Here is a 27,940-nt window from a genome sequence, read left to right as displayed (position 1 = left end):
GGGAATATATCTGAAGAAAAGGAACACACTAATTCAAACAGATACATGCACCCTAATGTTCACAGCAGCATTACTTACAATAACCAAAATATGAAAGCAACATCACTATCCATCAGCAGGTGAATAAAGATGTGATATATATATGCTAATATATATATGCACACATATGTCTCTCTCTATATATACAATGGGATATTGTTTAAAAATGAAATTTTGCCAATTGTAACAACATGGATGAACTTAGAGGGTATTATGCTTAGTGAAATAAGTCAGAGAAAGACAAATACTGTATATTATAACCTATGTGTGGAATCTAAAAAAAAAAAAAAGGAATGAATGAATGAATAAAGTAAAACAGAAACACTCAGAAATGCAGAGAAGAAATAAGTGGTTACCAGTGGGAAGGGAGAGGGGCAAAATAGGGACAGGGAATTAAGAGGCACAAACTTCTATGTATAAAATAAATACAATATAAGGATATATTGTACAGCACAGGGAATATAGGCAATATTTTATAATATTTTTAAATGGAGTACTGTTGTTCAGTCACTCAGTTGTGCCTGACTCTGCGACTCCATGGACTGCCACATGCCAGGCTTCCCTGTCCTTCAGTATCTCTTGGAGTTTGCTCAAACTCATGTCCATTGAGTCAATGATGCTGTCCTACCATCTTATCCTCTGTCATCCCCTTCTCCTGCCCTCAATCTTTCCCAGCATCAGGGTCTTTTCCGATGGGTCAGCTATTTGCATCAGATAGCCCAAGTATTGGAGCTTCAGCTTCAGCATCAGTCCTTCTAGGGAATAGTCAGGACAACTGATTTCCTATAGGATTGACTGGTTTGATCTCCTTGCTGTCCAAGGGACTCTCAAGAGTCTTCTCCAGCACCACTGTTCAAAAGCATCAATTCTTTGGTGCTCAGCCTTCTTTATGGTCCAACTTTCACATTTGTAACATGATTACTGGAAAAACCATAGCTTTGACTAGATGGACCTTTGTTGGCAAAGTAATGTCTCTGCTTTTTAACATGCTGTCTAGGTTGGTCATAGCTTTTCTTCCAAGGAACAAGTGTCTTTTAATTTCATGGCTGCAGTCACCATATGCAGTGATTTTGGAACCCAAGAAAATAAAGTCTGTCACAGTTTTCATTGTTTCCCCATCTATCTGCCATGAAGTGATGGGACTGGATGCCATGATTTTCGTTTTTTGAATGTTGAGTTTTAAGCCAACTTTTTCACTCTGCTCTTTCACTTTCATCAATAGGCTCTTTAGTTCCTCTTCACTTTCTGCCATTAGGGTGGTGAGATCTGCATATCTGAGGTTATTAATATTTCTCCTGGCAATCTTGATTTCAGCTCATGGTTCATCCAGCCTGGCATTTTGCATGATGTACTTTGCATATAAGTTAAATAAGCAGGTTGACCATATACAGCCTTGATGTACTCCTTTCCCAATTTGGAACCAGTCTATTGTTCCATGTCAGGTTCTAACTGTTGCTTCTTGACCTGCATATAGGTTTCTCAGGAGGCAAGTAAAGTAGTCTGGTATTCCCATCTCTTTAAGAATTTTCCACAGTGTGCTGTGATCCACACAAAGATTTTAACATAGTCAATGAAGCAGAAATAGGCATTTTTATGGAACTTTCTTGCTTTTTCTATGATCCAACAGATGTTGGCAATTTTATCTTTGGTTCCTCTGCCTTTTCTAAAACCAGCTTGAACATCTGGAAGTTCACGGTTCACGTATTGCTGATCCAACCAATCCATTCTAAAGGAGATCAGTCCTGGGTGTTCATTGGAAGGAATGATGCTAAAGCTGAAACTCCAGTACTTTGGCCACCTCATGCGAAGAGTTGACTCATTGGAAAAGACTCTGATGCTGGGAGGGATTGGGGGCAAGAGGAGAAGGGGATGACAGAGGATGAGATGGCTGGATGGCATCACCAACTCAATGGACGTGAGTCTGAGTGAACTCCGGGAGTTGGTGATGGACAGGGAGGCCTGGCGTGCTGGGATTCATGGGGCCGCAAATAGTCGGACATGACTGAGCGACTGAACTGACTGACTGATGCTGTACACCTGAAACTAATATTGTAAATATTCAATAAAAAGAAAAGAGATTCGAAATATATATTTGGAGGTACAAGGTGAGACCCTCATTGGCTATTCTTCATGATTTGCCCAAGGAGGGGTTGTGCAGATACTGAGAACTTATTTCTCCTCAGTACCACTCCCAGCTGCCACCTCACCCTGCTAGCCACACCTGAGGAGCTATAGTGGTGATGGAAGCAGAGTCAGGACACCGGAGTTGGGACTTTAGTGGTTTAGCATGCAGTGGTTGCACGCTGACATGCAGTTTTTGTTTGGAGAAACCTCAAAATAGTAAATGAAAAGGGTAGATGTAAAGGGGTCTAAGTAGAGATCTGGGCTAAGGCATGGATGGCAGCCAAGATGACCTGAATTTATCTGGAGAAGCAGTTGAAGCGCTTCCAAGACTGAAACTCTCTCTTGCTCAGTCACTTCAGTCGTGTCCGACTCTCTGCGACCCCATGGACCACGGCCCGCCAGGCTCCCAGGTCCATGGGATTCTCCAAGCAAGAATACTGGAGTGGGTTGCCATTTCCTTCTCCAGTGATAAAGTATGAAGTGAGTGAAGTGAAGTCGCTCAGTCGTGTCGGACTCTTTGCGACCCCATGGACTGTATGTAGCCTACCAGGCTTCGTCCGTGGGATTTTCCAGGCAAGAGTACTGGAGTGGGTTGCCATTTCCTTCTCCACCACGTGAAACTAGCATTTGTTAATTTCAGTGTGTTTGGGAATAAAATGTTTACCGTGCTCCCTTTAAGACCAGGTACAGGGCCGGCACCAGGGATACACAGATCATTAAAACAAGGTCTCTCTGTCAAAGAGTTGGCACCCGAGTGGAGAAGGCGGGGATGTAAACAGTTATGAGTCTGAAGCAGCTGAGGTACAAGGTACAAAGGTGGAGCTCAACAGGAAATGCCCACCTCTGCGGGGGAGGGTCAGGGACAGGGTCCTCGGTTGGGTACACGCACTCAAAGAAAGTGCGGCTGTGTGTGTGTGTGTGTGCGCGCGCGCGTGAGTCGCTCAGTCGTATTCGACTCTAGAATACTGGAGTGGGTTGCCATTTCCTTCTCCAGGGGATCTTCCCCATCCAGGGATCAAACCCCGGTCTCCTGCATTGCAGGCAGATTCTTTGCCATCTGAGCTACGAGGGAAGCCCTTAGGATTACCAGGGAAACTCTTGGGGAGGGTAAGGGACCGAGTGCTCGGTTCGGTACACGTGCTCAAACACGCGCTCAAACGGAGTGCGACAATGACCCATGTACAGTTTGAACGCTCATCTCAAATGGCTGGAAACTTAAATACAGTACTACTGAAAATCAGACCACGATCCGACTTCAGGGGTTGAATACATAACTGGTGATGCGCAGATTAAAATGTGTACACCTTGAAGCACTGAGAAGAAAAGCGTTGGATGTGAGGGGACCAAGTGAGAGGAGGAGACGAGACTGTGGCTCCCCGAGGCTCCAGGCCGCTTGCAGGCAGGGTTAGGCTCACCCACACCCGCCGTAACCTGAGCCCGGCCCCGCCTCCCCAGCGCGCGCCCTGGCCGGCCGGCCGGCCGAACAGGTCCGGGCGGCGCGCTCTGAGTCACCGGAATCTAGGTGGGGCGGGCGCCGCGCCCCGGCTGCCAGCCCCGAGCCGCGTCCTCCAAGAGCCGCCTCCTCGCGGCCTCTTCCCTTTTGTCGCGCTGCCCGCGCTCGAGGGCCACTCTCCGCCGGTGTCCGAGCCTCGCGCGCTGCTCTCCTCCCCGCCGCCGCCGTCGAGATGCTGCGCTGCGGCCTGGCCTGCGAGCGCTGCAGGTGGATCCTGCCGCTGCTACTGCTTAGCGCCATCGTCTTTGACATCATCGCGCTGGCCGGCCGCGGCTGGCTGCAGTCGAGCGATGACAGCCAGACGTCCTCGCTGTGGTGGCATTGTTTACTAGAAGTCTGCGACAGCCTCATGACGTATGGTGAGTGCCGCCACCTCCGTGAAGTCCACCGGGCGGCGGCTGGGGCAAGCGCCGGCGCCCAGGGAGTGTGGAAGTCGCTCTAGGGGACTAAACAGGGTCGGGGGGCTAATGGGTGATTCAACAAAAATCTCTTCAGGGCCTGGGTCCATACATCGAACCCGTACAAAATCAAGCAGTAGCAGCCTTGGGTGGCCAAAACCCAGGCTCGACACTGGACGACAGTGACCCTAATTCAAACTACATTTATTCGTACAGCAAAAGGTGATCTCCGCCATTTGAAAAGGGTTTGATGAGTAAATACAACGAACAAAGTATATTTTCTTGGATACCTACTGAAATTTATTCCCATTTCGTGGCCTCCTCCTCTGCTTCTTCTTATGCTTAAAATACAAGTATTAAAAGTGCGCACCTTTATTCGCTATATTACTAAACTTGAACTAAGAGAAAGCTCTTCTTCCTTTAAAAAATAAAACAAAACAAAAACCTTTTCTGTCAAAGTTTTAGCAGTGATAATTTCAGTAGATATTGCAGTGTTTAACGCTGCAGGGTAAGTTAGAGGGAGAGTGTGGCTCAGGTCCGGCATTGTTGTTTAGAAAACTTTATTTCAGTTCGATTTGATATCTAAAAAGGAAACACATCTTCTACACTAGTGAAATGAAACGGAGTTGACAAATTTAAAATACTGTAGATAGAGGTTTGTCTTTTTCCAATGTGGAGGGATTTCCTGCCTACTAGTTAGCTGACGGGACCGGAGCGGAATTTGCCCTGGGCTGGTACCGCCCCCAGCTTACTGGTAGGTGGGAAGAACTGCTGGGGTCTATTGTAATTAGCGACGCGTGTGGGGTCTGAGAAAAGAGGGTTTAAGTAGGAGCGTAATCAGAAGCTTAAAGCCAGGTACTACTGAATGGGGCCTTACCAACTGAGTTTAATAGTTTTAAACAGAAAGAAAGCTATCCTGCTTTTCCCCCCATTCTCTGGTAGGGCCTTTGACTTGCCCTCTACCCCTAAACTGGCCCAGGGCTTCAAACCAAATTCTGTTTATCTTGAGGCCCTGTATCAGGGGCTTGGTGCTTTATCTTATCCACTGTGGAATTACTTGGAAGTTCCCACATGGAATCCACCCCATCCCCCATCCCCCACCCACAAAGGAGGCATGGCCCTTGTCAGGAGGTAAATGTAAAGACTAAATGAAATTCCTACTTTCCTTAAAGTCTGTGTTTTTCCTCTCTTAAAGCACAAACAGCCCACCTGGCATGGTTTGTATTACCCACAAGTCTCTTAGGTTTTCGAAGTGAGTTAATTTCTTTGAAATAACATGTCTGTATATTTGGTTAAAATGCAGTCAGGTTCAGTATCTTATAGGGGATTTAGCAGGCCTGCTTAAAACAGGTGTGTTTTTAAACAGACTTTGGTCTTCATGTCTCACTTCAAAGACTAATACAGACCCAACGAATGAATAATCAGCGATGCTGGGCATGTGAATTAAGATTAGTGCGCCAGTCAGGAGAAGGGTGCAGGCCGAGCCTAGATCAGCACTATTGCTGGGACATGATCTGGCCTGCAAGGCTCTGGCTGTGACCACAGCCCTCTTGTGAAACAGGCACAATGCAGTTTTTAATTCTTCTAGACTTGCAAGATGAACTCACCTTCTTAGGGTGTGGCACTTTTAACCTCAGGCTGATTGAGTGCTTTTTATAAAGAAGGGAATAGGCAGGTTCTATTTCTGTTTTCTAATTTTTTAATTAGACAGGAGTCTCAAGCATTAACTTTTTTTAATTGTAAAGAAAGTACAGATCCAGTGAATAGTTGATGTTTCAATTTGATACAGAAATTGGTCTTTGGAAAAGTGCGCTTTTCCAAGTGAATCTTGAGGAATCTAGTACTGTCTGTGATTTTCACAAGTGGGTGGTGGTAGCCTTCACATTCCATTTTAATTATTCCTGACCTTTGCAAAGATAACCAAGTGCCAAGAATGTGATAAACGCAGCTTTTGCTCAAGCCCTAGAATCAAGTGATGCACCCAGCATCCTCTGTCAACAGGTGACCGTGGGAAGAAGAAAATAGCTATGAATTCACCACAAGAGGTCCATCCCAGGCTACTGATGTCAAAGATGGTTAGAATGATTATTATACTTCCACTCCATTTCCTGCCAGGGACTGTTGTCTAGTTTTGCCTCACAGGTATAGAAATTGTGTATTTCTACACTTTAGGTCAATTATCTAGGAGTCTGAACTCTTGAGATTTTCAGATAGCTTCAGTAAGTCCTTGCCGAAAAAAATGCATTCACATGAGGTCATACTTTATCTAAAATACAGTGAGCAGTTTACACATACTCCCACGTATGTACAAACATGACAAAGAGTAAGGTTGATGGCTCTAATTAAAATATCTCAGTATAAAGAATTAAGTAAGTACCTCCACTTTTTAAAAATTTCTTGCCATGTACTAAAAAATCTTGTGGTTTACCATTGTAACACTTAAGAAAATATACCTTTGTATTTACAAAGTGCTTCACTATCACTTTTATTTGCTGATATTTATAACATTGATTTATTTTGGTGTTAAAGACCTAGGTTGTTACTGGTAGGTATCGGCAATAATACTAAATAATATAGGCTTTTTTTCATAAAGGTAAATAGTTCCTCAGAATTATGTAAAAAGCAGAATGTTATATTCTTCACTGTCATTAACAGTTTTAAAAAAAATGATGTATCCACTTCATTTTTCCTAATCAGTAAACGGAATTAAACACTGAACATTTTCTTTTTCACAATAGTTACAACTAAATGGGGCTTCCCTGGTGGCTCAGTGATAAAAAATCTGCCTGCAATGCAGAAGAGGAGGGTTCAGCCCAGAAGATCTCCTGGAGAAGGAAATGGCAACACACTCCAGTATTCTTTTTTTTCACTCCAGTATTCTTGCCTGGGAAATCCCTTGGACAGAGCAGCCTGGGAGGCTACAGTCCATGGGTTTGCAAAAGAGACAGATACAATTTAGCAGCTAAACAACAACAACTAAACAAATACACATACTTGTTTGAATTTTTTTTTTTAAATCAAGGTTTCTAATCCTCAAAACAGGAAAAGAAAAATCTAGATTTAAATGCTGAAACAGTCATTCAAATTTCATGTATAAAGAAAATGCAAAATTAAATTTGAATCCATGTTCACAGATGGTATTTTTGCATTGCTGGCACCTTCTTTTCCAGTTCTAAGAAAGAGTAGATCAGGAGGATATTTTCAACTTCAGAGATGTAGATTTCAAGTCCTAAGCAAGCTCTGACTCATTCAGGGTGGAGAGTTATGGAGTTAAGTTTATGGATCAGTTACTGGGATAAGAAAGATGAATTTATGCTCCAAGAACGACAGTGGCAAAGTCTGAGTGGCAGCAAGGGAGAGCCTTTGTCTTTGATCTGAACTCCGAAGGGCAGAGCCTCATTTTTACCAATGATACCACATTGAAAGTTTTTTTTTTTTAAACATGAAATCAGCCTTAAGACAAAGAATCAGATTATTATAGGAAATAGTTTTAGGTAATTTAGCCCTATGGCTTTTCAAAGTATGGAAAATGAGAAAAATAAGTACAAAGTTAACATGTTCACTGGGTTAAATTCAACTTAAAGGATTTCATTTTGAGATTATATTCTTGTGGCTTATGAAATTAAGTATTAGTAGATAGATTAATCTTTTATGGGCATGTGTTCATATTCTTATATAGTAAAATAAAAAGTTGGACACTCAGGTGATTTTCATGATTTTATATATGTGTTGATTTATAAAATCTAGACATCTAGGAACCAGTGATCTTGCCCAGTTTACTCCACATTTGCTGTGCTTAGCAATAACTACCAGAGAGCCTCAATTCCTTTTTAGTGACCTAATTTGTCTTTTCTCCCTGTAAATGGGCACAGACTCCTAGACTGTCAGAATTGGGAGGGACAAAGAGCGCGCCTACTCGAGATTTCTCCAAAGCCTGCCCCAAAGCCTGCCCGTCAGCATCCCCTGTGATTGATCTGAGCTTTCACCCTTTGTTCAGCAACTTAACTCTCTCCACCATGCTTGTTTGTTTAAAACTACCTCTCTTAGTGGCAGTGCTATATAACACAGGGAGCCCAGCCTGGTACTCTGATGACCTAGAAGGGTGGGATGGGAGGGGCGAGGGAGGCTGAAGAGGTACGGAATGTATATATATAATTATGGCTTATTTGCATTGTTGTATGGCAGAAACCAATACAACATTGTAAAGCAATTATCCTTCAATTAAAAAAAAAAGTACCTCTCTTAACGCTGACAAGACCTGATGTGCTTTTCTATAAATTCTCCTTTTTAGCCTTCTAACAGCAGACAGATTTTCAAACATTTAAGGGTAGACCCCAGATTTGCTGCTAGTTACCTTTTCTGAGTTCATACACAATTTCCTGTATTTTCCCATCTTCCTGTGTAGGATAGTTTCCCCACTCAGACTTTAAAAGAAGATGGTAAAGGAGTTCTGCAAAGACCAATAGGCAAGAGTTATCATCTGGCTCAGTTTAGGGGGGTGGGAATGTGGAGCATGTAAAGAATCTCACACCTACCGTGGAATCCCCCCCTCCCCCAGTAACTCCCGCCCCCACCATTCTTCCTTTAAGCCATTCCTTTCCTGCCTCCAAACCTTGCAGGATTGCTCTTCCTATGCCGATTTATTTGGAGGTCTGTTCTGAGTTATCCTCTAGATTTTTACTACTAATGTGTCGTAGACCATCAGCATCTGCATTATTGGGGAGGTTATTGGACACTCAGTATCTTAGGCCCATCTACTGAATTGGAATCTGTATTTTAACTCGGTCCCCAGGTGACTGATTCATCAGCACTTTTAAGTTTCAGAAGCACTGGTCTGTATTACTGCGAGTCTCCTCAATGAATAGGCAACAGTCTTTTTGAAATTATCATCCACCCAGCTTATGTTTATTTCTAGGTAGCATCTTTGTGTATTTTTAATTTTGGTCTTATCCAGTTTCCAGTTCTGCTTGTGTATGACATTAAGAACTTTATAGAAGCAATAGGAAGAAATCGGACAAAATCTCAGATTCACTAGGTAGGGTTTTCTGTCTTGTTCATAGATGAATCTTTTGTTCTGGAAAGGAGCCGTCCTCCAGTTGGGTGACAATTTGAGTAAGGGGCTAGGCCACAGTAGGTTCCGGTCAACATTTGTTGCTGTGTGCTCTGCTCAGTCGCTTCAGTCATGTCCAGCTCTTTGCCATCCTATGGGCTCTAGCCTGCCAGGCTCCTCAGTCCATGGGATTCGCCAGGCGAGAATACTGGAGTCGATTGCTATGCCCTCCTCCAGGGGATCTTCCTGACCCAGAGATAGAACCCATGCTTCCTGCATTGCAGGCCGATTTTTTATTACTGAGCCACTAAGGAAACCTCAATATTTGGTGCCCACATGTAAAACTCCTGAAGAATGCAGCAAATCCATTAAAAGAAATACTAATTTGGGATGAAAAAGTCATGACAGTCTCCAAAATATCACCCACAATAGTAGTAGTGCTCTCCTTGTCTTAAAATAAAAATTTTTTTTTTCTTTTCCACAAACTTAAGTTTGATTTATGATTTCTAGCTTGATGTTCGAGGTATTTACTTATTTTACTTTTATTGCTCTTTTTTTTTTTTTTTATTGCTCTTTTCTTATCAGTTGATCTTATTGGTCTTTTCCCGGCTGTATTTGCCTTGTAATGTCGTATTTTAGTATATAATCTCTGGAAAAAGATACAGCATTCTTCCTCATACAAAAAATTTAAAAAGATTTCCTAGAAAAAACTCAGAATTTCATTAGTGATCAGCGAATGGTTTCCATTGTTGATTTAATGTTGAATCTTTGCAAGAAATAGCAAAATTTGATAAGCCATTCTTCACCTAAATGGATCTTTAATGAATCTTATTTAAAAGTGGATTTATAATATTGTTGGTTTCTTTGATAACATGAATTTCTCCAAGTGGTATTTAGAAAATAAACTTATGACAGAATAAATTATGAATACGTATGAAACACCAAATTTGTCTTCCTCTAAGAAAACAAACAAACAAAATTCCTGCATAGAAACTCTGTTTACCTGAAATACAGCATGCTATTGTGGTCTCAATTCAGAGAAAGGTAATTGACAACTTCCCCAACCCCTGCACACACACACACACACACACACACACACACACACACACACAGAGATTCTGCTTATTTGAATTTAATGATTGTATTTAATTGAATTTAATGATTGACAGTAACCATGAAAAAAATAAACTATAGAAATGAGACTACAGTTGATAGTAGTCTCATTTCTCATGAAACTTACATGCTTCTTTTTGGCAGTGCTGCAATCTATAAGGAGATCAATCATCTAAGTTGTTCTCAAATTTTAGTATGGATGTAACAAATGCCAATAAAATACAGATTAGGAAAGGCAATAAAATTTACTATATAAAATATTAATGAAGGACAGAGTTATATTCAGAATAGATGAAGATGGATTGTCTTTGAAGAACTGAGGAACATCTGTTGAATCATGAAAGAAGTAGCTTTAGGACAAGTTTTAAAAAGTGATGTTTTTTTCATTGGGGCTGGTAAATAGGTATAATTTAGATCAAGGTATAATATAAAATATAAATAGTTCTCAAAAGGGTTTGGTAAATTTGGGAATATTAGGCTCATTCTGGGTAATTAAGGGAGACCAAAGGTACTTAGCCTATAGACTTAACTTTTTAAAGTGTATGTCTTGGAAAATTGCCATGTTGTAAGTCTACATGGCAGTTGGGTTCCTTCTCAGGCAGAATGTTGGGCTGGGAGGACCCTGCTCAGATCTGATAGGATCCATCTCACCATCTTACAACAAAATAGTCATTAACATGAGAGCAGATTGCCTTCCTTGTTATCCATCCGTCAGGACCTTCAAAACCGTGTTAAGATTTATATCTCAAATTATAGTTAAGTGATTCACTGTGGGTGTTTCCACGCTACAAGGAGCAAGTTTTACATGTTCTACTTCCAAGGCAGCCTTTCTCCAGACAAAATGTTACTGAAGTGTCCATTTTGATTTCTCTCAGACTCAGCATTTTAAATAAGCAAGACGCTAATTGAGTTGATTTAACATAGCATAGAAAGAGTTATTAAAATGATCTGTTTATCTTTACATTCACCTGTTGGTTTTAGGTGAATTGGCTTACTATTTCTTTAATTTCTTTCAAGTACCTGAAACTAAATGTAAATTACAGCTATAGTGTCAGAGGAAGTAGTAATAGCAATAATTTAACTTTGTATTAATTTTCCTCAAACAGGTAAAATGATTGATATTACTCTTTAGGCAATATCATACATTATTTAGCTATAGTTTAAAAACCTTAATCTGTAATTGTCAAAGTTTGATTATTAAATATGTTCCCTGTTAGGATTTTTTTTCTGTTTTTATTGAACACTCACATTCTACTGTACAGTTGATCTTCATAATGCTTGTATTCCTCTGTGTGCATATACAGATGTACTGCCTTTTCACTGAACAGTTACAAACCTGTGAATTCAACTTAAAAGGAAAAATCAGTGTCTGCTTATTTGAATTTAATGATTGTATTTAATTGAATTTAATGATTGGCAGTAGCCATGAAAAAAATCTATAGAAATGAGACTGTAATTGGCAGTGGGTCACATACTGAAAGTTGCATGCTCCTTTCTGGCAATGCAACAGCTGTTCTTATAAGAAGATTAATCATCTATCTTAGTTGTTCTCAAACTTTAGTATATTAGTAAAGAAATACTAGTAAGATGCAGATTCCTGGGCACTATCTTTTCAACTGTGATTCAGTGTGTCTGGAGGGACACACAGGAAGCCATCTTTTCTATCAGCACCACTGATGGTTTTGTGTCAGTGGTCTATGGTGTAGACTTAGAGATGGTCTTAGCTGTTCTTTCCAAAGATGGCTTCTCTTCTCTGGAAAGTTACCTTACCCAAAGGACAAGGCAAAAGTGAAAAAAGAGAATTAATTACTCAATTTCACATTCTGGCTTTATCTATGTTGCTTTTAAAATAAAACATTTCTTTTTACCTTGGTCCTAAAATCTCCTATTGATCTCACAGAAAGAGCAGGACTTAGAAGAAAGTAGTAAAAATTATAAACAAAACTGGACCCACTCATGGACTGTCATGCCCCTGACAGTGCCACTAAAGGGTCATTTGTGTGAAAACATAATATTTGAGCATGTAAAAAAAAAAAAAAATGAGCATGTGTCTTCTACTTGAAAGAAAGTGAAAGTTAGTCACTCATTTGTGTCTGACTTTTTGTGATCCCATGGCCTGTAGTCCACCAGCTTCTTCTGTCCATGAGGATTTCCAGGCAAAAATACTGGAGTGGGTTGCTGTACCCTCCTGCAGGGGATCTTCCTGACCCAGAGATCAAATCTATGTCTCTTACGTCACCTGCATTGACAGGCAGGTTCTTTACCACTAGCACCACCTGGGAAGCCCTAATGGTAGTAGAGGCGGGGTATAAACAGGGTTCCCAAGCCTTTGTTCTTTCTGCTAGTCGTTTGGTTTGTCTACCGTTGACCAGTCTAGTGACCAAAATCAAGGGAGGGTATGTTTGCCAGACAAGCTGTATTCAAGTTGGAGTAGGACCAGCACTGAGGTGCATGCAACTCTCCTTTTCAAATTCAATAAAGAAAAACAGGTTCAGGTGCCTGTTCATTCACTAATGAATGAGTGGACAGACATAATGTGGGCTCTCCATACAGTAGAATAATTATTGGTCATAAAAACAAATGAAGTCCTGATCCATGCTGCTACAATACGGATGAACCTTGAAAACATGCTAAGTGAAAGCACAGGACAGTCCCAAAGGCCACATAGTATTAAACTATACCTCCGTTTATAAGCACTGTACAGGGTATACAAATTTATAGAGACAGAAAGTAGATTAGCGGTTGTTGGAAGCTGAAGGAAGAAGGGAGGGGGAGGTGACTGCTAATGGTCATGGGGTTTCTTTTTGGAGTGATGAAAAGTTTTGGAATTGTAAATGGTGATGGCTGCATAACCCTGTAAATATAGTAAAAACCACTGAATTGTATACTTTAAATGGATGAATTTTCTAGCATGTAAATCGTATCCCCAAAGAAAAAAAGAGTCATATTCTGGCTTCAGACAGGCTAGAAATCAGACTTGGCTGCCAGCTCTGTGACTGTAGGCAGGTTATCTGGACTCTCCAAGCCTCAGTGTAATCTCACTTCTAAAATAGAAATAATAACAGAATGTGAACCTTGAAGAGTTATCCTGAGAATTCAGAGAGTTAAACCATGGCAGGTCCTTAGCTCCATGCCTGGCACAGAGTGATTACTTCATACATGTCAGTTATTACCTCTGGAGAGAAAGTTGTGTGGGAAAGAGATTTTACAAATTGGTGCAGGTTGAACAGGAAGAGTGATTGGCTGGAATCCTTAGCTGGGAAGTCATGGCTTTTCTCTTCCTGTAGGCCCAGAGCAGAATGAGCCAGGGCTGGAGCTGCCCACATCCATCTTTGAAACCAGAACTCAATTTCCATCTCACCCCGATTGTTTTTAGGGTACATGTCAATAACTGAGAATTATTGTGCAACAAATTCTGAATACTTCAGAAAAAATTTATGCAAAAATTTAGAAAGGTTGTTTGTACCTAAACTTGTATAACAATCATACCTACTTTACAATTAAGTTGTTTTATTTCACATCTCTGCCTCAGCATAGGTACTCTGTTTTCAAAAATTATTTTTTCATGGAACCAAATCTTAATACAAAACAACGATCCTTTTAAAGGTAATTGAAACAGTTCCTGAAGAGATTATAACTTGGATTGTTCAATACCAAAAATGTTGTTTATTGGGTTGTACTGGATTAGAACTTGAGTTAATCTTTTAAATATACCTGTTTATATGGCCAATTTATTCACTTATTAAATGAGATACAGTTTAATGATGTCTACCTTTCATTTTGGAGGTATAAACATTTGCCCCCAAACAGAGGGGTAAGGCATTACTGTATATCACTATATTAATGTCCTACCTACGAATCGCCTATTCTTCCCTTAAAATATGGAGACGTTTAAGTATTATTGAAAGAAAAACTGTTCTTCCACCCAAATATAATTATTAAAAAGAAAAAAAAAAACTGTTGATGCTTTGTTAAGTAATTTTTAAATTTGGCAATGTATGTCGTATTAATGACCGCTTGTTTTTCCTTGTAGCTTGGGGAAGGGCAGCCGCCGCCATGCTGCTCTGCGGTTTCATCATCCTGGTGATCTGCTTCATCCTCTCCTTCTTTGCCCTCTGTGGACCCCAAATGCTTGTCTTCCTGAGAGTGATCGGAGGCCTCCTGGCCCTGGCTGGTAAGACTGTGCGCCAGCAATTCTTCATTCCTATCTGCAGTGAACATCGATATAGTAATGTCCAAGCCACAGTGAAGATCCCTGACAGCACAGTTCCTGATCTGCTCTCAGACAATGCGTCCCCAAAGGCAGAAGTAACAGAGGATGTGCTTTAAGATCGTGATCCCTTTCCTCTTCTGCCTGAGATAGCGTTCCAGTTCCAGGTCCCTCACCCAAGTGAGGAAGGTTGTCACTCTATCTGCGGTTGTCTCTCATAGATGACCTCGAGTCCCTGCTCCCCGAGGGGCCAGGGCTGTGTCCCAGACTGGCCTGCCATGAGCTGCATGCTTAGGGGACTGAAATGTCCCTGAACCATTGCACTTGGTGAAGAAGTTTTGCAGTCTTAGGATGTGGTGTATCATGGAAGGGTCCTCTGCAATTTAGATTTTGTAGAAATTGATCTAAACCATGTGATGAAACAAAATGGGTAAATAACTATATTTTACATGTATTATGGCACATATTAGAGAAAAATGCAGAAAAGTGTTCCTTTAGTGTAGGACACAACGATTTGCACTAAATGACAGGCTTAACCAGTGAAAGTTTGCTATTTTAAGTAGACGAGAAGCAGAGAAATGGTGATCCGCACCAAGGTTGCCCTTCAGGAGTTGCCAAAGGAGAACATTTTAAGTTGGGAAACAGAAGCAACAAGTCAAGATATGGAAACATCTATAGCCTTTCTAGTGATTGAAAAAAAGAAATGGAAAAACTAGCTTTTCTTAAAAAAAAAAAAAAGAAACAGAAAACTAGTTAAGAATAAATCTGTGGAGTTAGTAGAAAAAAATTAAGGTGAAAGGAAAGTGGTGGTGAGAACTATCCACTCCCGGACATACTCCTGGAAGCACAGCCAACTTACTGGTCCCTCTGTGAAGAGCAGCGTCTGAGTGTCACAGAGCTAAAATTTGCTCATACCTTAAGTCATGGCAATGCACACATGAAATACTAAGTTAAAAAGTACATGGCATAGCATTGTGTTCAGTTGCTCAGTCATGTCGGACTCTTTGCAACCCCATGAACTGCAGCATGCTAAGCTTCCCTGTCCTTCGCTATCTCCCAGAGTTTGCTCAAACTCATGTCCATTGAGTCAAAGGTGCCATCCAACCGTCTCAACCTCTGTCATCCCCTTCTCCTCCTGCCTCAGTCTTTCCCCGCATCAGGGTCTTTTGGCACAGCTTATGGCACAGCATAGCATGTGTATACTCATTAGTGCTTTATAGAATTATGCATGTTCATTGAAAAAGACTACAAAGTAATCTAATAAAGCTCCTTTTATTTTTAAGCAATTTAAAATGTTAATGCATGATTAATAATAATTGTAACAATGTGACTCTTATATTAAGAGTTTAGAAATCTTTTTGACATGTTTCCCTGCCTGTATCTTCCCTTTCACTTTTTCAAAGCACTGTGATTATTCTCTTCTTGTACTTCTATTCTCCTAGCCTGGAATGGTCTTCTTCCTGCCCTCCATCTCTTCATTTCTATTTATTCTTCAAATTTCCCTTCCTCTGCAGGCTTTTCTACTGATTCTCCCATTGATCATTCATAGCATTGGTTCATTGTTTCATTTAGTCATTCATTTATTGAATGAATATTCCAAAAGTATGTTATCAAATGTCAGTATTGAGTTCTAACTCTGTATGTGTTTGCACACACATGTGTATATATATATTATTTTTGCTACCACTGAAATATTAAATATTTGGCACAGGAAATGCTAAGATGAAAAAAAATGGGCTCTTCTCTACCCTCTTCTTTCTATTGCACACCACAGTTCAGCAATTTTTACTTTAGTATATATAATGCTTACACAGGTACTATGGAATGATTCTCTAATATTCTGTCTGTATTTCATATATTCAGTATTCTGCTCAGTGCCAGGTATCTCTGACACAAAGTATTCAACTATCTTTTTTGGCTCATGATTAACTAGATTCTCCCAGCCCCTTTTATCAGCATTATTTAGGTGGATTTAACACTTAATTTTAAGGCAAAAATGTTGAGGAAGAGGAATTAATCTGTAATTACCATGCATTCATACTTGGGATTTTTTTTTCCTTCCTTTTAGCTGTGTTCCAGATCATCTCCCTGGTAATTTACCCTGTGAAGTACACTCAGACCTTTAACCTTCACCTCAACCCTGCTGTCACTTACATCTATAACTGGGCCTATGGCTTCGGGTGGGCAGCCACTATTATCCTGATCGGCTGTGCCTTCTTCTTCTGTTGCCTCCCCAACTATGAAGATGACCTGCTGGGCAATGCCAAGCCCAGGTACTTCTACACATCTGCCTAAGGTGGGGAATGAGCAGAAGAACATCACTGCTGCTGAGATAGATTCCAGAGAAAGAAACTGTTTTCCCCCGGAATACTTTGAACCTGTTTTGGGGACAATGGTCATATCATTAAACTATGGTCAAAATGCTAAAATAATCTTGGGAAAGTGTTTCTTAAATGGTGTTATAGTTTCATATTCATCTTTTTTATATATGTTTTGTAGTGTTAAGTAAGACTTACTTCTTTTAATTAATTACCTGATTATTAAGTTGGCTAGAAGGTTCATTCAGGCTTGCCCATAAGACTGATGGGAAAACCTGAACTCACTTTTTGGCCAACTCAATACTAATATGCCAATGTTTCCTTATATCTAGCAATACCATTGATATTGCATTTGTAAAAGAATATGAGTATGAAAGTAACCACATAATTTATAAGATAAAAATGAGAAGGCTTCAAAGATTTGAGTAAATCTGGTTAGGTTTCTGTTTTTCCCAGATGGAATGGATTGGGTCTATTAAGGACTTAGGAGAAGAAGAAGAAACTGGTAAAAATCGTCAGTGACTAAATATTCTAAAAGAAACGCAAAAAAATTTTTTTTCAAGCCTTTGGCTATTCAGAGAAGCAAAATTGGCTCCTAAATGCATGTCATTTGTGAGAATTTCCAATGAATATCATGAATAATTGATTTGGGGCTAAGCTTTCCATTAACTTAATATGACATCTAGGAAAGTATTCTTTCATGGCCAAAACCTGCAGTAGTATGGCCTCCTTAAGCAGTGAAATCTTAAGATGAAATTTTCTCTTTTAAAGTGGTTCATAGGGTGGGGGTGTGGTAGAAAGCTACTAGTAATTCTGTGCTCTTTGGTGTCTATATGCTCTAGACCAGAGTAGACTGGATGAAAAAATGGACTGGTCTAATTCATTATGACCTTTAAGTAGTAGGTTGTTCAGTAAAGCATTAGGAGGGCCATTCCCATCACAAAAGTAACATTAAATAGCCTAAAGAGAAGACATGGCTTGAATTTTTCATCTTTGGCTTGATCGGGCTCTAATCATGTAGACACAGCTTCTGATAGATTGCAACTGTAAGCAAAAACTTAAATATGGTTAAAAACCTGGTTTCCCTTGGTAAACAGATTAAAAATATCTGATGTAAAACATTTAACAGGATAATTCAGGAATGTGGGATTTCTCTGACTTGCAAATATGATATATCACATGGAATATTATTATTTTTTTACTATTAGTACTTACATAATGAAAACCAATTCATTTTATATATCAAATTATTTTGTAAGTTGTAAAAATAGCAGTTGCAGTTTTATTATGAACTTTTCTCAATAAACCAGGTGATCTTATCTTGTTTCTAGTTTGCAGTTTTTTTGGTTTTGCTTCTCCCCTCATTCCCCCAAATCGGGGGGAAGGGAATTTGTAAAAGATGTTTTGAGTGGGGTAGTAAGGACATTGGATAAAGTGAAAAGTTGCTTTTATCATTTTCAAGTTTTAAAATGAACATTAAAAAACCCCACAATTTTGGATGAATTTTAATGGATTCTAGTAGTTTACTCTCTAAACTACTTCCTCAATGACCAATACCTAGGACACCAATATCAAACAGTATTTATCCAGCGCTGCCATCAGAGGGAATGGACCAAGAGCCTCCGGGTAGGTCCAGATACACCGAACATTAGTGTGGTTTCGCTGATGGTTCTCCTGTCTTCTGTGGCACAGCTTCCTGCTTGAGATGGAATCTTCTTCTATTCAGGTCATGGGACCACAAGCAGTCTCTTTACTTCTTTTCTCTTGTCCATCTTCCATTTTCTGGTTGTTTTTTTTTTTCCCCATGATGGCTCACAGGTGAATTCTACTCTATTATATATAAATGTGAAGAAGGGTTTCCAAGTAGCAGGGTGGGAGGAGGATATTTTTTCTTAGTGCTTCTGTCAGCCACTGGCAGTGACTTTTTCTTCTATGGTTTTCAAAGTTTAAGGTGATCGTTTCATAAATTTGACCACAAGACTACAAGAATTTGGTCTGGGTGATTCTTTACACCAAAAGTTAAAAAAAATCTATGACAAGGTTTGAAGTGATCAAATTAACTATTTGATCCATTTACGAAGATAATGGATATCTAGAGATTCAGAAACCGGATCTCTCATTAGACATGAAAATGACTCAGGTACAGGCCCTCTCTAAAGCAAGCACTCTTATCTTTGGGTTTTGTTCCCAACCAGCTTCCTTCTTTCTCTCCTAAATAAGTAACACACTAGATCCTAGTGATGCACATTTAGGAAAAATTACAGCTTCCTGGAATCCATGGTCTGTATTAACAGACATTTCAACGGAAAAGAAATGTCTGTGACAGAAGAAACATGATTACTTTACTTAAAATGTGCCACTTCTTTCAGCCTTGTTCCAGTGTAGAGACCCTCCATTCCTTCTTAGTTCACATTCATTAGGACAGAAACCTTTATGTTATAAACAGAGCAGGAGAATTCTAGGGAATTCCAGAGAGGAATAGAGAATTTGAGAAGCCATCTCAAGACTAGAAATGTACTGAATGAGATTTCCCATGATCAAGCTGAACTGGTTTCTGGCTCTGTAATTATTATACTGAGTCCCCACCCATTAAACAAGCAGTTCTAGGTTCCCAAACAATTATCTCATGCTCACACTAGAAGTAATCAGATACGCCAAGTGCCTTTTACCATTGACTGTAACAAAAGGGTAATGTGTCAGGGACTTTTCAGTTGTCACACAGGGTAACTATGGAGTGTAATTACTTTTAGCTTCAAAATCATACACTGCAGGACTCACATTAAGATTTGATAGGTTTTCTTTTCTTAAGGGAATGAAAAGAATGGAAAAATATAGTCATAATAACTTAGGTTGATTTTTTGCTACAAGCTCCTGCTGACAGTCCTGTTAATATAATAAACACAGATGCTGACGACTTGTTTTCCTAAGAATACCTGAAAAGGGCATATTTTAGTTTCATCCCACTGCTGGCTTTTGTTAGCTATGCTGGAATTCATAGCTTGAGTAGTTTACCACCCCTCATGCCTCAACCTCGTCTGTAAGATTATTGCTATGATCCTTTTTCTTTCAAAATTCTCTGATTTGGTGTGTTTGTTTGTGTTGCTCCTCATTTGTTGATTTACTCACATATTCTTGGGAAAAGGAAAAAGGATTAAGTGATGCTATTTTTTGGTGTGTTTTTTCAAGTTGATTTCCGTAACTAGAGACAAATGATTAACATTTTCTTAATATTGTGATGGATTTTTTTTTCTTTAATTGAAAATCAAAGGATATTCCTTTCATTGGAAGATCTACTAAATAAGTGCCTCTAGATTCTTATTATGAGCATAAGTAATCCTGAAGCCTAGAAGCAAATATTTATTTGTATTTTAGGGAGCTTCTGATTCAAGATGGTAGAATGAACTGTCTATTAAATAATCACTTCTGACCAGGATAGAAAAAAAAAATGTAGAATAGTAAACAGGTGCCAGAGGGAATAAATCCATAATTAAAGAGGGATATATACCTGACTAGAGATTCTGTCAAATTTCTGGAAGATGGAAAATGAGTGACATTGTCAACATATCAGTGGAGCTGCCAGTCAGAACCAACTCAAGCTGGCTGTCAGGGAAGTAACAGCTGTGCTGCTGATAAGTGCCAAAGAAGTGCCAAGCTTGGTGTTGGCAAGGAAAAGTAGGACCAGGAGAGGAGGAGGGTGTAAATCAGGGGGATTAGTTAGAAGTCAGCCCCATGAGGAATTTGCCAGTTGGCTTGCCCCCTCTCCCCCCACACCAGGCTGCCACCTGAAACTTTCAGAGTGGAAGAACCCGAGGATATCTTTACACTTCCTAACCAGCTTCCTCTAAGTGCTTCCCATGTACTAACCCATATAAACCTGGCCTAGACCCTCTGATATGAACTTAATGATCTGAGTTGTTCAGAGAAGAAATAAAAGCACAGGAATGTGAAATAATGTTCACAGGGTCAGACATCTAGTAAATAACAACAGCAATAACAGATGCAGAACACACCATGTTGTGGTATTGTTTGATGCATTAGAACACAGTCCAGTAGATATTTGGGCTTCTCTGTGGCTCAGCTTGTAAAGAATCCGCCTGCAATGCGGGAGACCTGGGTTTGATCCCTAGGTTGGGAAGATCCCCTGGAGAAGGGAAAGGCTACCCACTCCAGTATTCTGGCCCGGAGAATTCTATAGACTGTATAGTCCATGGGGTCACAAAGAGTCGGACATGACTGAGTGACTTTCACTTTCCCAGTAGGTATTGATACTATTATGAGGATTTCAGGCTTCCCCCTCCTCCCATTGTGTTGGTCTGGGTCTCTCAGCCCCTTTCATTCTCCATACTCCAGGAGGGTTCTGCTTTTCTATGTGTTTTGGGGGACATTTTATAATGGAGAAGTATGGAGAGTGTAAAGGTCCCAGTGAGGGCTGGTTCTTCATAGAGAATTGGGCATGAGTGAGGCAGATGAGGGAAATTCATGGCAAAGAGAAGAAAGGAATTGAAAACATCTCCGTGGGTCTCTGTATCTCATGGTACCATGTTTGAGAAGCAGAGTTCACACTGTGTTGTTTTCATGGTTGGATTGTACTTCTCTGTGCTTGGACCCTTACCTCATAAGTCATGATTTCATGAACTTCACAGGTATGAGCCATTTTCCAAATCATTCCAGGCATGTGGCTGACATTAGAGGGGCCAGTCTTGATGGAGAGGGCATCGTAAAGAAAAACTGTCTATTTTAGACAGTTTTAATCTTCTTTCTGAAGCACTAGTTTTTAGACTTTCTAAAATGTACTGCTTTTGAGATTACAGATTACTGGTCCTGAGGTACAATTTTTAAAAAGATAATAAGGAAACCAGAATTGAAAGATACACGTGTACCCCAATGTTCATTGCAGCACTGTTTATAATAGCCAGGACATGGAAGCAACCTAGATGTCCATCAGCAGATAAATGGATAAGAAAGCTGTGGTACATATACACAATGGAGTATTACTCAGCCATTAAAAAGAATACATTTGAATCAGTTCTAATGAGGTGGATGAAACTGGAGCCTATTATACAGAGTGAAGTAAGCCAGAAAGAAAAACACCAATACAATATACTAACGCATATATATGGAATTTAGAAAGATGGTAACAATAACCCTGTATATGAGACAGCAAAAGAGACACTGATGTATAGAACAGTCTTTTGGACTCTGGGAGCGGGAGAGGGTGGGATGATTTGGGAGAATGGCATTGAAATACGTATAATATCATATATGAAACGAGTCGCCAGTCCAGGTTTGATGCACAATACTGGATGCTTGGGACTGGTGCACTGGGACGACCCAGAGGGTATGGGGATGGAGGAGGGAGGAGGGTTCAGGATGGGGAACACATGTATACCTGTGGCGGATTCATTTCAATATTTGGCAAAACCAATACAATATTGTAAAGTTAAAAAAAAAAAGATAATAGACTCATCCATACACTGCATAGAATGTTGTGCACCTTCATTGTGTACCAGATACTTTGAAATATGTATTACCGAAAACATGGTGAACAAATGATATTCACATAGAACAGAGTACATCAATAGTTTCTGTTATACTGTGGAATATTCTTCATCAGAAAAATAATTTTGACATCTAAATTCATTTGAAAAGGGGATGACTTTGAGTAAGAATATTCCTATGATTGTGCAGTAAGGATATAATTAGAACCGCAGCAGTGGCTCTGAAGTCTCCTGCCAGGGGCAGGAGAAGGCTGTTTAGGAAGCTGGGATAAAGAGATTCAGTGCCAGCTCTTGCTTTTGAAATCCCTCCTCTTTTCCTTGCTCTTTCTGTAACAGTTATTTTTGCAGCAGTTTTTAAACCGCTCTCTCCGTAGAGTGGTTTCAGGTTTTAAAATTCCTGAAGACAGACCAAGCTTGGGACTCACTGGTGGATGATCAGAGAGCCCTTTGCTTTTGGAGACCATTCTTCAGTGAGCTTGACTTGTCTGGTCACCCTTCCAGTGCATTGTTCTTGGATTTCTCAAGTATCTGGGTGTGTCTTCAGGGTGTGGCAGAAATAACACACCTCAAGTGTGGGAAGAGAAAAAGCCAAAAAGGGAGATTAAAAGAGGTTTAGATTCTGTGCCATTAACGATGTTCCACTTATACTATTCTGTGTTTCATTGTTAATTTTACAACCTGCTCTCTCCAACTGCAGAAATAAAGGAGAACTCAGAAGTGTGTGTGTGTGTGTGTGTGTTTAAAGATAGTTCTCTGCTAAAGAAATGGAATCCTGTTGATTTAAATGGCTTAAGATTGTCTTAGTGATAATGAGTCATCAGATAATCCTAAGAGATGGTTGTATAATGGTTTGCTTAGCCAGTTTTTCCAGCACAAAGATTCAAGGGAACTAACTTGCTAGTATCAACTATTTATGAATAAGTTAAGAGGGAACTCAAATGGAAACTCTGAATGTAATCATTAAAAGTAAATTGCCAAGTGAGGCTTTGAAAGTAAATTTCATGTGCGAATCCTGTTTCCCTGTTCTATGCTTTCTGTTGAGTGGATATTTTTAACTTGATATGCTTCCATGAAAATTCAGATTTTCAAATTACACCTCACTCAATTCCTGGTCCGGCAGCACCTCAATGTGTGTGTGTGTTAGTCACTGAGTCATGTTCGACTTTGTGACTGCATGGACTGTAGCCCACCAGAATCCTTGGAATTCTCCAGGTAAGAATACTGGAGTCGGTTGCCAGGGGATCTTCCTGACTGAGGGATCGAACCCAGGTCTCCCACATTGCAGGCAGATTCTTTACCATCTGAGCCACCAGGGAAGCCCAGCACCTCGATGAAAGTGAAAGTGAAGTTGCTCAGTTGTATCTGACTCTTAGGGACCCCATGGCCTGTAACCTGCACCAGGCTCCTCTGTCCATGGGATTCTCCAGGCAAGAATGCTGGAGTGGGTTGCCATTTCCTTCTCCAGGGGATCTTCCTGACTCAGGGATCGAACCCAGGTCTCCCACATTGCAGGCAGACACTTTACCCTCTGAGCCACCAGGGAAGTCCTTTTTCAACAACAACCAAAACTGGTTTCAGTGCAGATGTAGAACATTGATAAACTGAAGTATGTATAAGAAGCTGGCATTTGCCATGATTAATTTCATGTTGACAAAATTTACTATTGGAATAATCTCCTCTTCTGAAGGTGTCTAGGGGGTCAGAAATTGGATCTCAAGACTAGAGACATAAACATGATAAAAATGAATTCCTGACTGACCCCAAACACACAGAAACCACTTTTGTAAATTAGCCTTCTGGTCCTCCTTCTGGAGGGATTGTCCCAGTAGGGCTCTTAGTGCTCAGGGAAAGAATAGATGCAGCCTTCCACCAGAAGCACCCTGAGCCAGGGGCCCCTGTGCAGGACGCAGCTGCACAGCGCCATCAGGCGGCCCTGGCTATGCAGACATCCCAACACCACAGTAGAACAGTCCCCACTCCAAAGAGGAGCCCTGGTGTAGATGAACATTACTTAACAGAATTGAGAAGTCAGCCAAACCTTCCTCATCCCCTCTGCACACATCCCTCTCCAGATGTTCTTCTATAAGACATCAGGGATTTCAGTCAGTTCAGTTCAGTCACTCAGTCATGTCTGACTCTTTGCCACCCCATGGACTGCAGCATGCCAGGCCTCCCTGTCCATTGCCAACTCCTAGAGTTTACTCAAACTCATGTCCATTGAGTCAGTGATGCCATCCAATCATCTTGTCCTCTGTCATCCCCTTCTCCTCCTGCCTTCAATCTTTCCCAGCATCAGGGTCTTTTCAAATGAGTCAGTTCTTCGCATTAGGTGGCCAAAGTATTGGCATTTCAGCTTTGGCATCAGTCCTTCCAAAGAATACTCAGGACTGATTTCCTTTAGGATGGACTGGTTGGATCTCCTTGCAGTCCAAGGGACTCTCAAGAGTTCTCTAAAACCACAGGGATTTAGGGCCAGTGAAAGTGAAAGTTGCTCTGTCGTGTCAGATTCTTTGTGACCCCGTGGACTATACAGTCCATGGAATTCTCTAGGCCAGAATACTGGAGTGGGTAGCCTTTCCCTTCTCCAGGGGATCTTTCCAATCCAGGGATTGAACCTGTAAGGTATAGTTTGGGCAGAGGCAGAAAGAGGAAAGACGACCTCAATAGAAGTAGGTTACCTTTATTCAGGCAAGGAGGGGCGACAGTCAGCCTAATGACCAGGCTGAGCGTGGAGAGGGATCAGGGAGGCTCTATATTTATAGGGAGGTTTATGGAAGCGATAAGGGAAACATTAATCAGGAGGGATGTTTTGGATATTCTTTAGTTGAGATGGCATTTGTAGTTGGGCAGGGGGTGATAAGTCTTCTGGGCAGGTGTAGGGAGTGGAAGGTTTCTGGACAGGGGGTGATAAGTCCCAGATAGATGCCACCGGCCTGGAGCATCAGGGCGGGATCTAAAGTTTTGTTTTGTTTTCTCCAAAGTTAGATGATTCAGCAAGGGCCTTTGAAACTGTTGTTTTCTTTTCTAGGCCCAAAAGACTCCTTAGAACCCAGGTCTCCTACACTGCAGGCAGATTCTTTACCAGCTGAGCCATAAGGGAAGCCCAAGAATACTGGTGTGGGTAGCCTATCCCCTCTCCAATGGATCTTCCTGTCCCAGGAATCAAACCGGGGTCTCCTGCATTGCAGATGGATTCTTCACAAACAGCTCTCAGGGAAGCCATAGGTATACACAATAAGGGCTTCCCTGGGGGTTCAGACAGAAAAGAATTTGCCTGCAGTGCCTACCCAGGAGACCTGGGTTTGATCCCTGGGTCAGGAAGATTCCATGGAGAAGAGAGTAGCAACTCACTCCAGTATTCTTGCCTGCTGCTGCTGCTGCTAAGTCGCTTCAGTTGTGTCCGACTCTGTGCGACCCCATAGACTGCAGCCCAAGAGGCTCTGCCATCCCTGGGATTCTCCAGGCAAGAACACTGGAGTGGGTTGCCATTTCCTTCTCCAATGCATGAAAGTGAAAAGTGAAAGTGAAGTCGCTCAGTCGTGTCCAACTCTTCGAGACCCCATGGACTGCAGCCTCCCAGGCTCCCGTCCATGGGATTTTCCAGGCAAAAGTACTGGAGTGGGGTGCCATTGCCTTCTCCATATTCTTGCCTGGAATACACTAAATAGTAAATTCAACATTCAGACACATCACCAGTTAAGTTGAAACTGACTTAAGTAATGTTTGTCTTTTTTCTATTCACATGTGCTACAGATACAAGAATCTCAAAGGAACTATGTCATATTAAAAAAAAAAAAAAAGAGAGAGAAAGAAAGGCTGCATTGAAGTTACTCAGCTCAGAATGCTACTTCTCCACCTCCTGACTGAGCTGATTAACAATAAGCTCCCAGCTCTAACTGGCTAATTCTTGGCCTAATTGCCCTGGTGGGGCTCTCTGAGCATCTCTGGAAGAGCCATAGATAGGCACTATCCTCAGCCCACGGCAAAGCTGAGTCATTACAGGAAAGCCATTAGGAAGCAGACAGCCTGCCCCCAGCCCTTCACCAGAGTTTTCTCAATTCAGCTTGTTTAGGATTTAGGGATTTATGTATAAAACATGCCTGTTTGTTCATTGTTTTTACATCACAGTTTTTTGTTCTAAGAAGCTAGAAAAGTTTTCAGAATTTATAGCTGTGTAATCTCATGGCTGCTTTTGGAAATAAATGGAAAATGGAAGGATGTTACGCACAGGCAGGCTTTTTGTGTAGCTTTTCGCAGGTCGTCTGGGGAAAGTGCTCTTTGGGGCCCTATGTTTTGGTAACAGAGCAGCCCAATCTTGTCCTCAATCTGAGGGTAGGTGAGTAATCACAGCATGTGTTAGGACTGGGAGGTAAAGTGTAGAAATTTCCACGTGTTACAACACAGAACTTTCCAATTAGGAGTTCAGGGTTAACATACACACACTACTATATATAAAATAATCGACTACGTATAACACAGGGGACTCTACTTAATACTCTGTTATAACCTACCTGGAAAAAGAATCTGAAAAAGAATATATATATATATATATATGTATATATATGTATGTATAACTGAACCACTGTGCTGTACACCTAAAACTAACACAACATTGTAAATAAACTACACTCCAATATAAAATAAAAATTAAAAAAAAACTACATATCTTTCTGCAGAGACACCATTTTCATTGAACAAAAGTTTGGTAACATGGACCAAATGAGATTTGTTAGAGAAGCTTCATAAGGCTCACATTGTCGATAGAGCTGACATGTTAAACATAGGCTTCTCCTTTGTAGGAATTCATTGATAGGAATGCTTTCTTTGAGTTCTACAAATTCCTTTAAAACTGTTATAGAAGAAATGTCATCATTTAGAATTATGATTTAGTATTTTCAGCACAAGAGGAGAGGTCAGATTTTCACTAGAGAAATGCATACAGAAAGTTCTAAAAAAACAGTCATGTTCCAGACTGCTAATAAATCTTACTGAAAAAGATTTTCCAGTCAGGTAATTATAATAATATCTATGTTTTATCAGTTTCTTACCATAAGCCAGGCTTTTATTCTACCCTAACAACAATCCCTTTAGGTAGATATACTGTTACCACAGTAGTTTGAGATCCTAAGGCTTATGAGAGGCGACGGACTCCAAAATAAATAATGGAACCATCATTCAAACCAGTCAATTTGACTCCAAAGTCCATTCTTTCAGCTACACATAGATACACTGAGGAAATACAGTGGTAAATAGAGTATAAAGAATATTTTTATTATTATTATATTGTTTTCTTTTTTCTTAATTACAATACAAATTTCAGAACTACTAAGATGCTAAAGTGAACTATAAGTCATCAGGAGTTTTGACAGCAGAAAGCCTTTCTTTTGTTCACGGTACACTGCCTTAATCTGGATTCCTGAGACAAGAACTCGGGGGTAGGTAGTTTATTTGGGAAGTGATCCCAGAAAGCACAAATGAAGGAGTAAGTCGAGTAGAAGAGCTTAGGATAAACGACAGTCAAGTGCATGTTTATAGTCAGAGCACTGGCTTGGGGCTCGAGACTGCTGAGGAGCTGTGAGGAATGTGCCTCGGAACAGCTCTACTGCAGACCAGGAGGCTGGGCTCTTTATCCAGTGGCTGCTGTCCTTCACTGTTGATCTTTGCTCTGGGGTTTAAA

The 27,940-nt window shown here is 40.6% G+C and overlaps 1 protein-coding gene across 1 annotated transcript; it reads left to right on the top strand.

Moving 5' to 3' along the window:
* Positions 1-3,621: 3,621 nt before the first annotated feature.
* On the top strand, positions 3,622-18,089 carry PERP (PERP, TP53 apoptosis effector). The gene is made up of 3 exons (XM_027551678.1): positions 3,622-4,035; positions 14,271-14,411; positions 16,516-18,089. Exons 1-3 carry the CDS (start codon positions 3,849-3,851, stop codon positions 16,740-16,742), a joined length of 555 nt encoding a protein of 184 aa, XP_027407479.1. The 5' UTR covers positions 3,622-3,848; the 3' UTR covers positions 16,743-18,089.
* The last annotated feature ends 9,851 nt before the right edge of the window (positions 18,090-27,940 follow it).

This window comes from Bos indicus x Bos taurus, chromosome 9 (assembly GCF_003369695.1).
Source record: "Bos indicus x Bos taurus breed Angus x Brahman F1 hybrid chromosome 9, Bos_hybrid_MaternalHap_v2.0, whole genome shotgun sequence".
NCBI lineage: Eukaryota > Metazoa > Chordata > Mammalia > Artiodactyla > Bovidae > Bos > Bos indicus x Bos taurus.
Note: the sequence above shows the minus strand (reverse complement) of the source record. Positions and strands in the feature narration are given on the sequence as shown.

Excerpts from the sequence above, each read along its gene's own strand:
- PERP (XM_027551678.1), top strand. The coding sequence starts at position 3,849 with ATGCTGCGCTGCGGCCTGGCCTGCGAGCGCTGCAGGTGGATCCTGCCG. Across the intron at positions 4,036-14,270 it reads CGACAGCCTCATGACGTATG|CTTGGGGAAGGGCAGCCGCC; the intron begins GTGAGTGCCGCC and ends TTTTCCTTGTAG. Across the intron at positions 14,412-16,515 it reads AGGCCTCCTGGCCCTGGCTG|CTGTGTTCCAGATCATCTCC; the intron begins GTAAGACTGTGC and ends CCTTCCTTTTAG.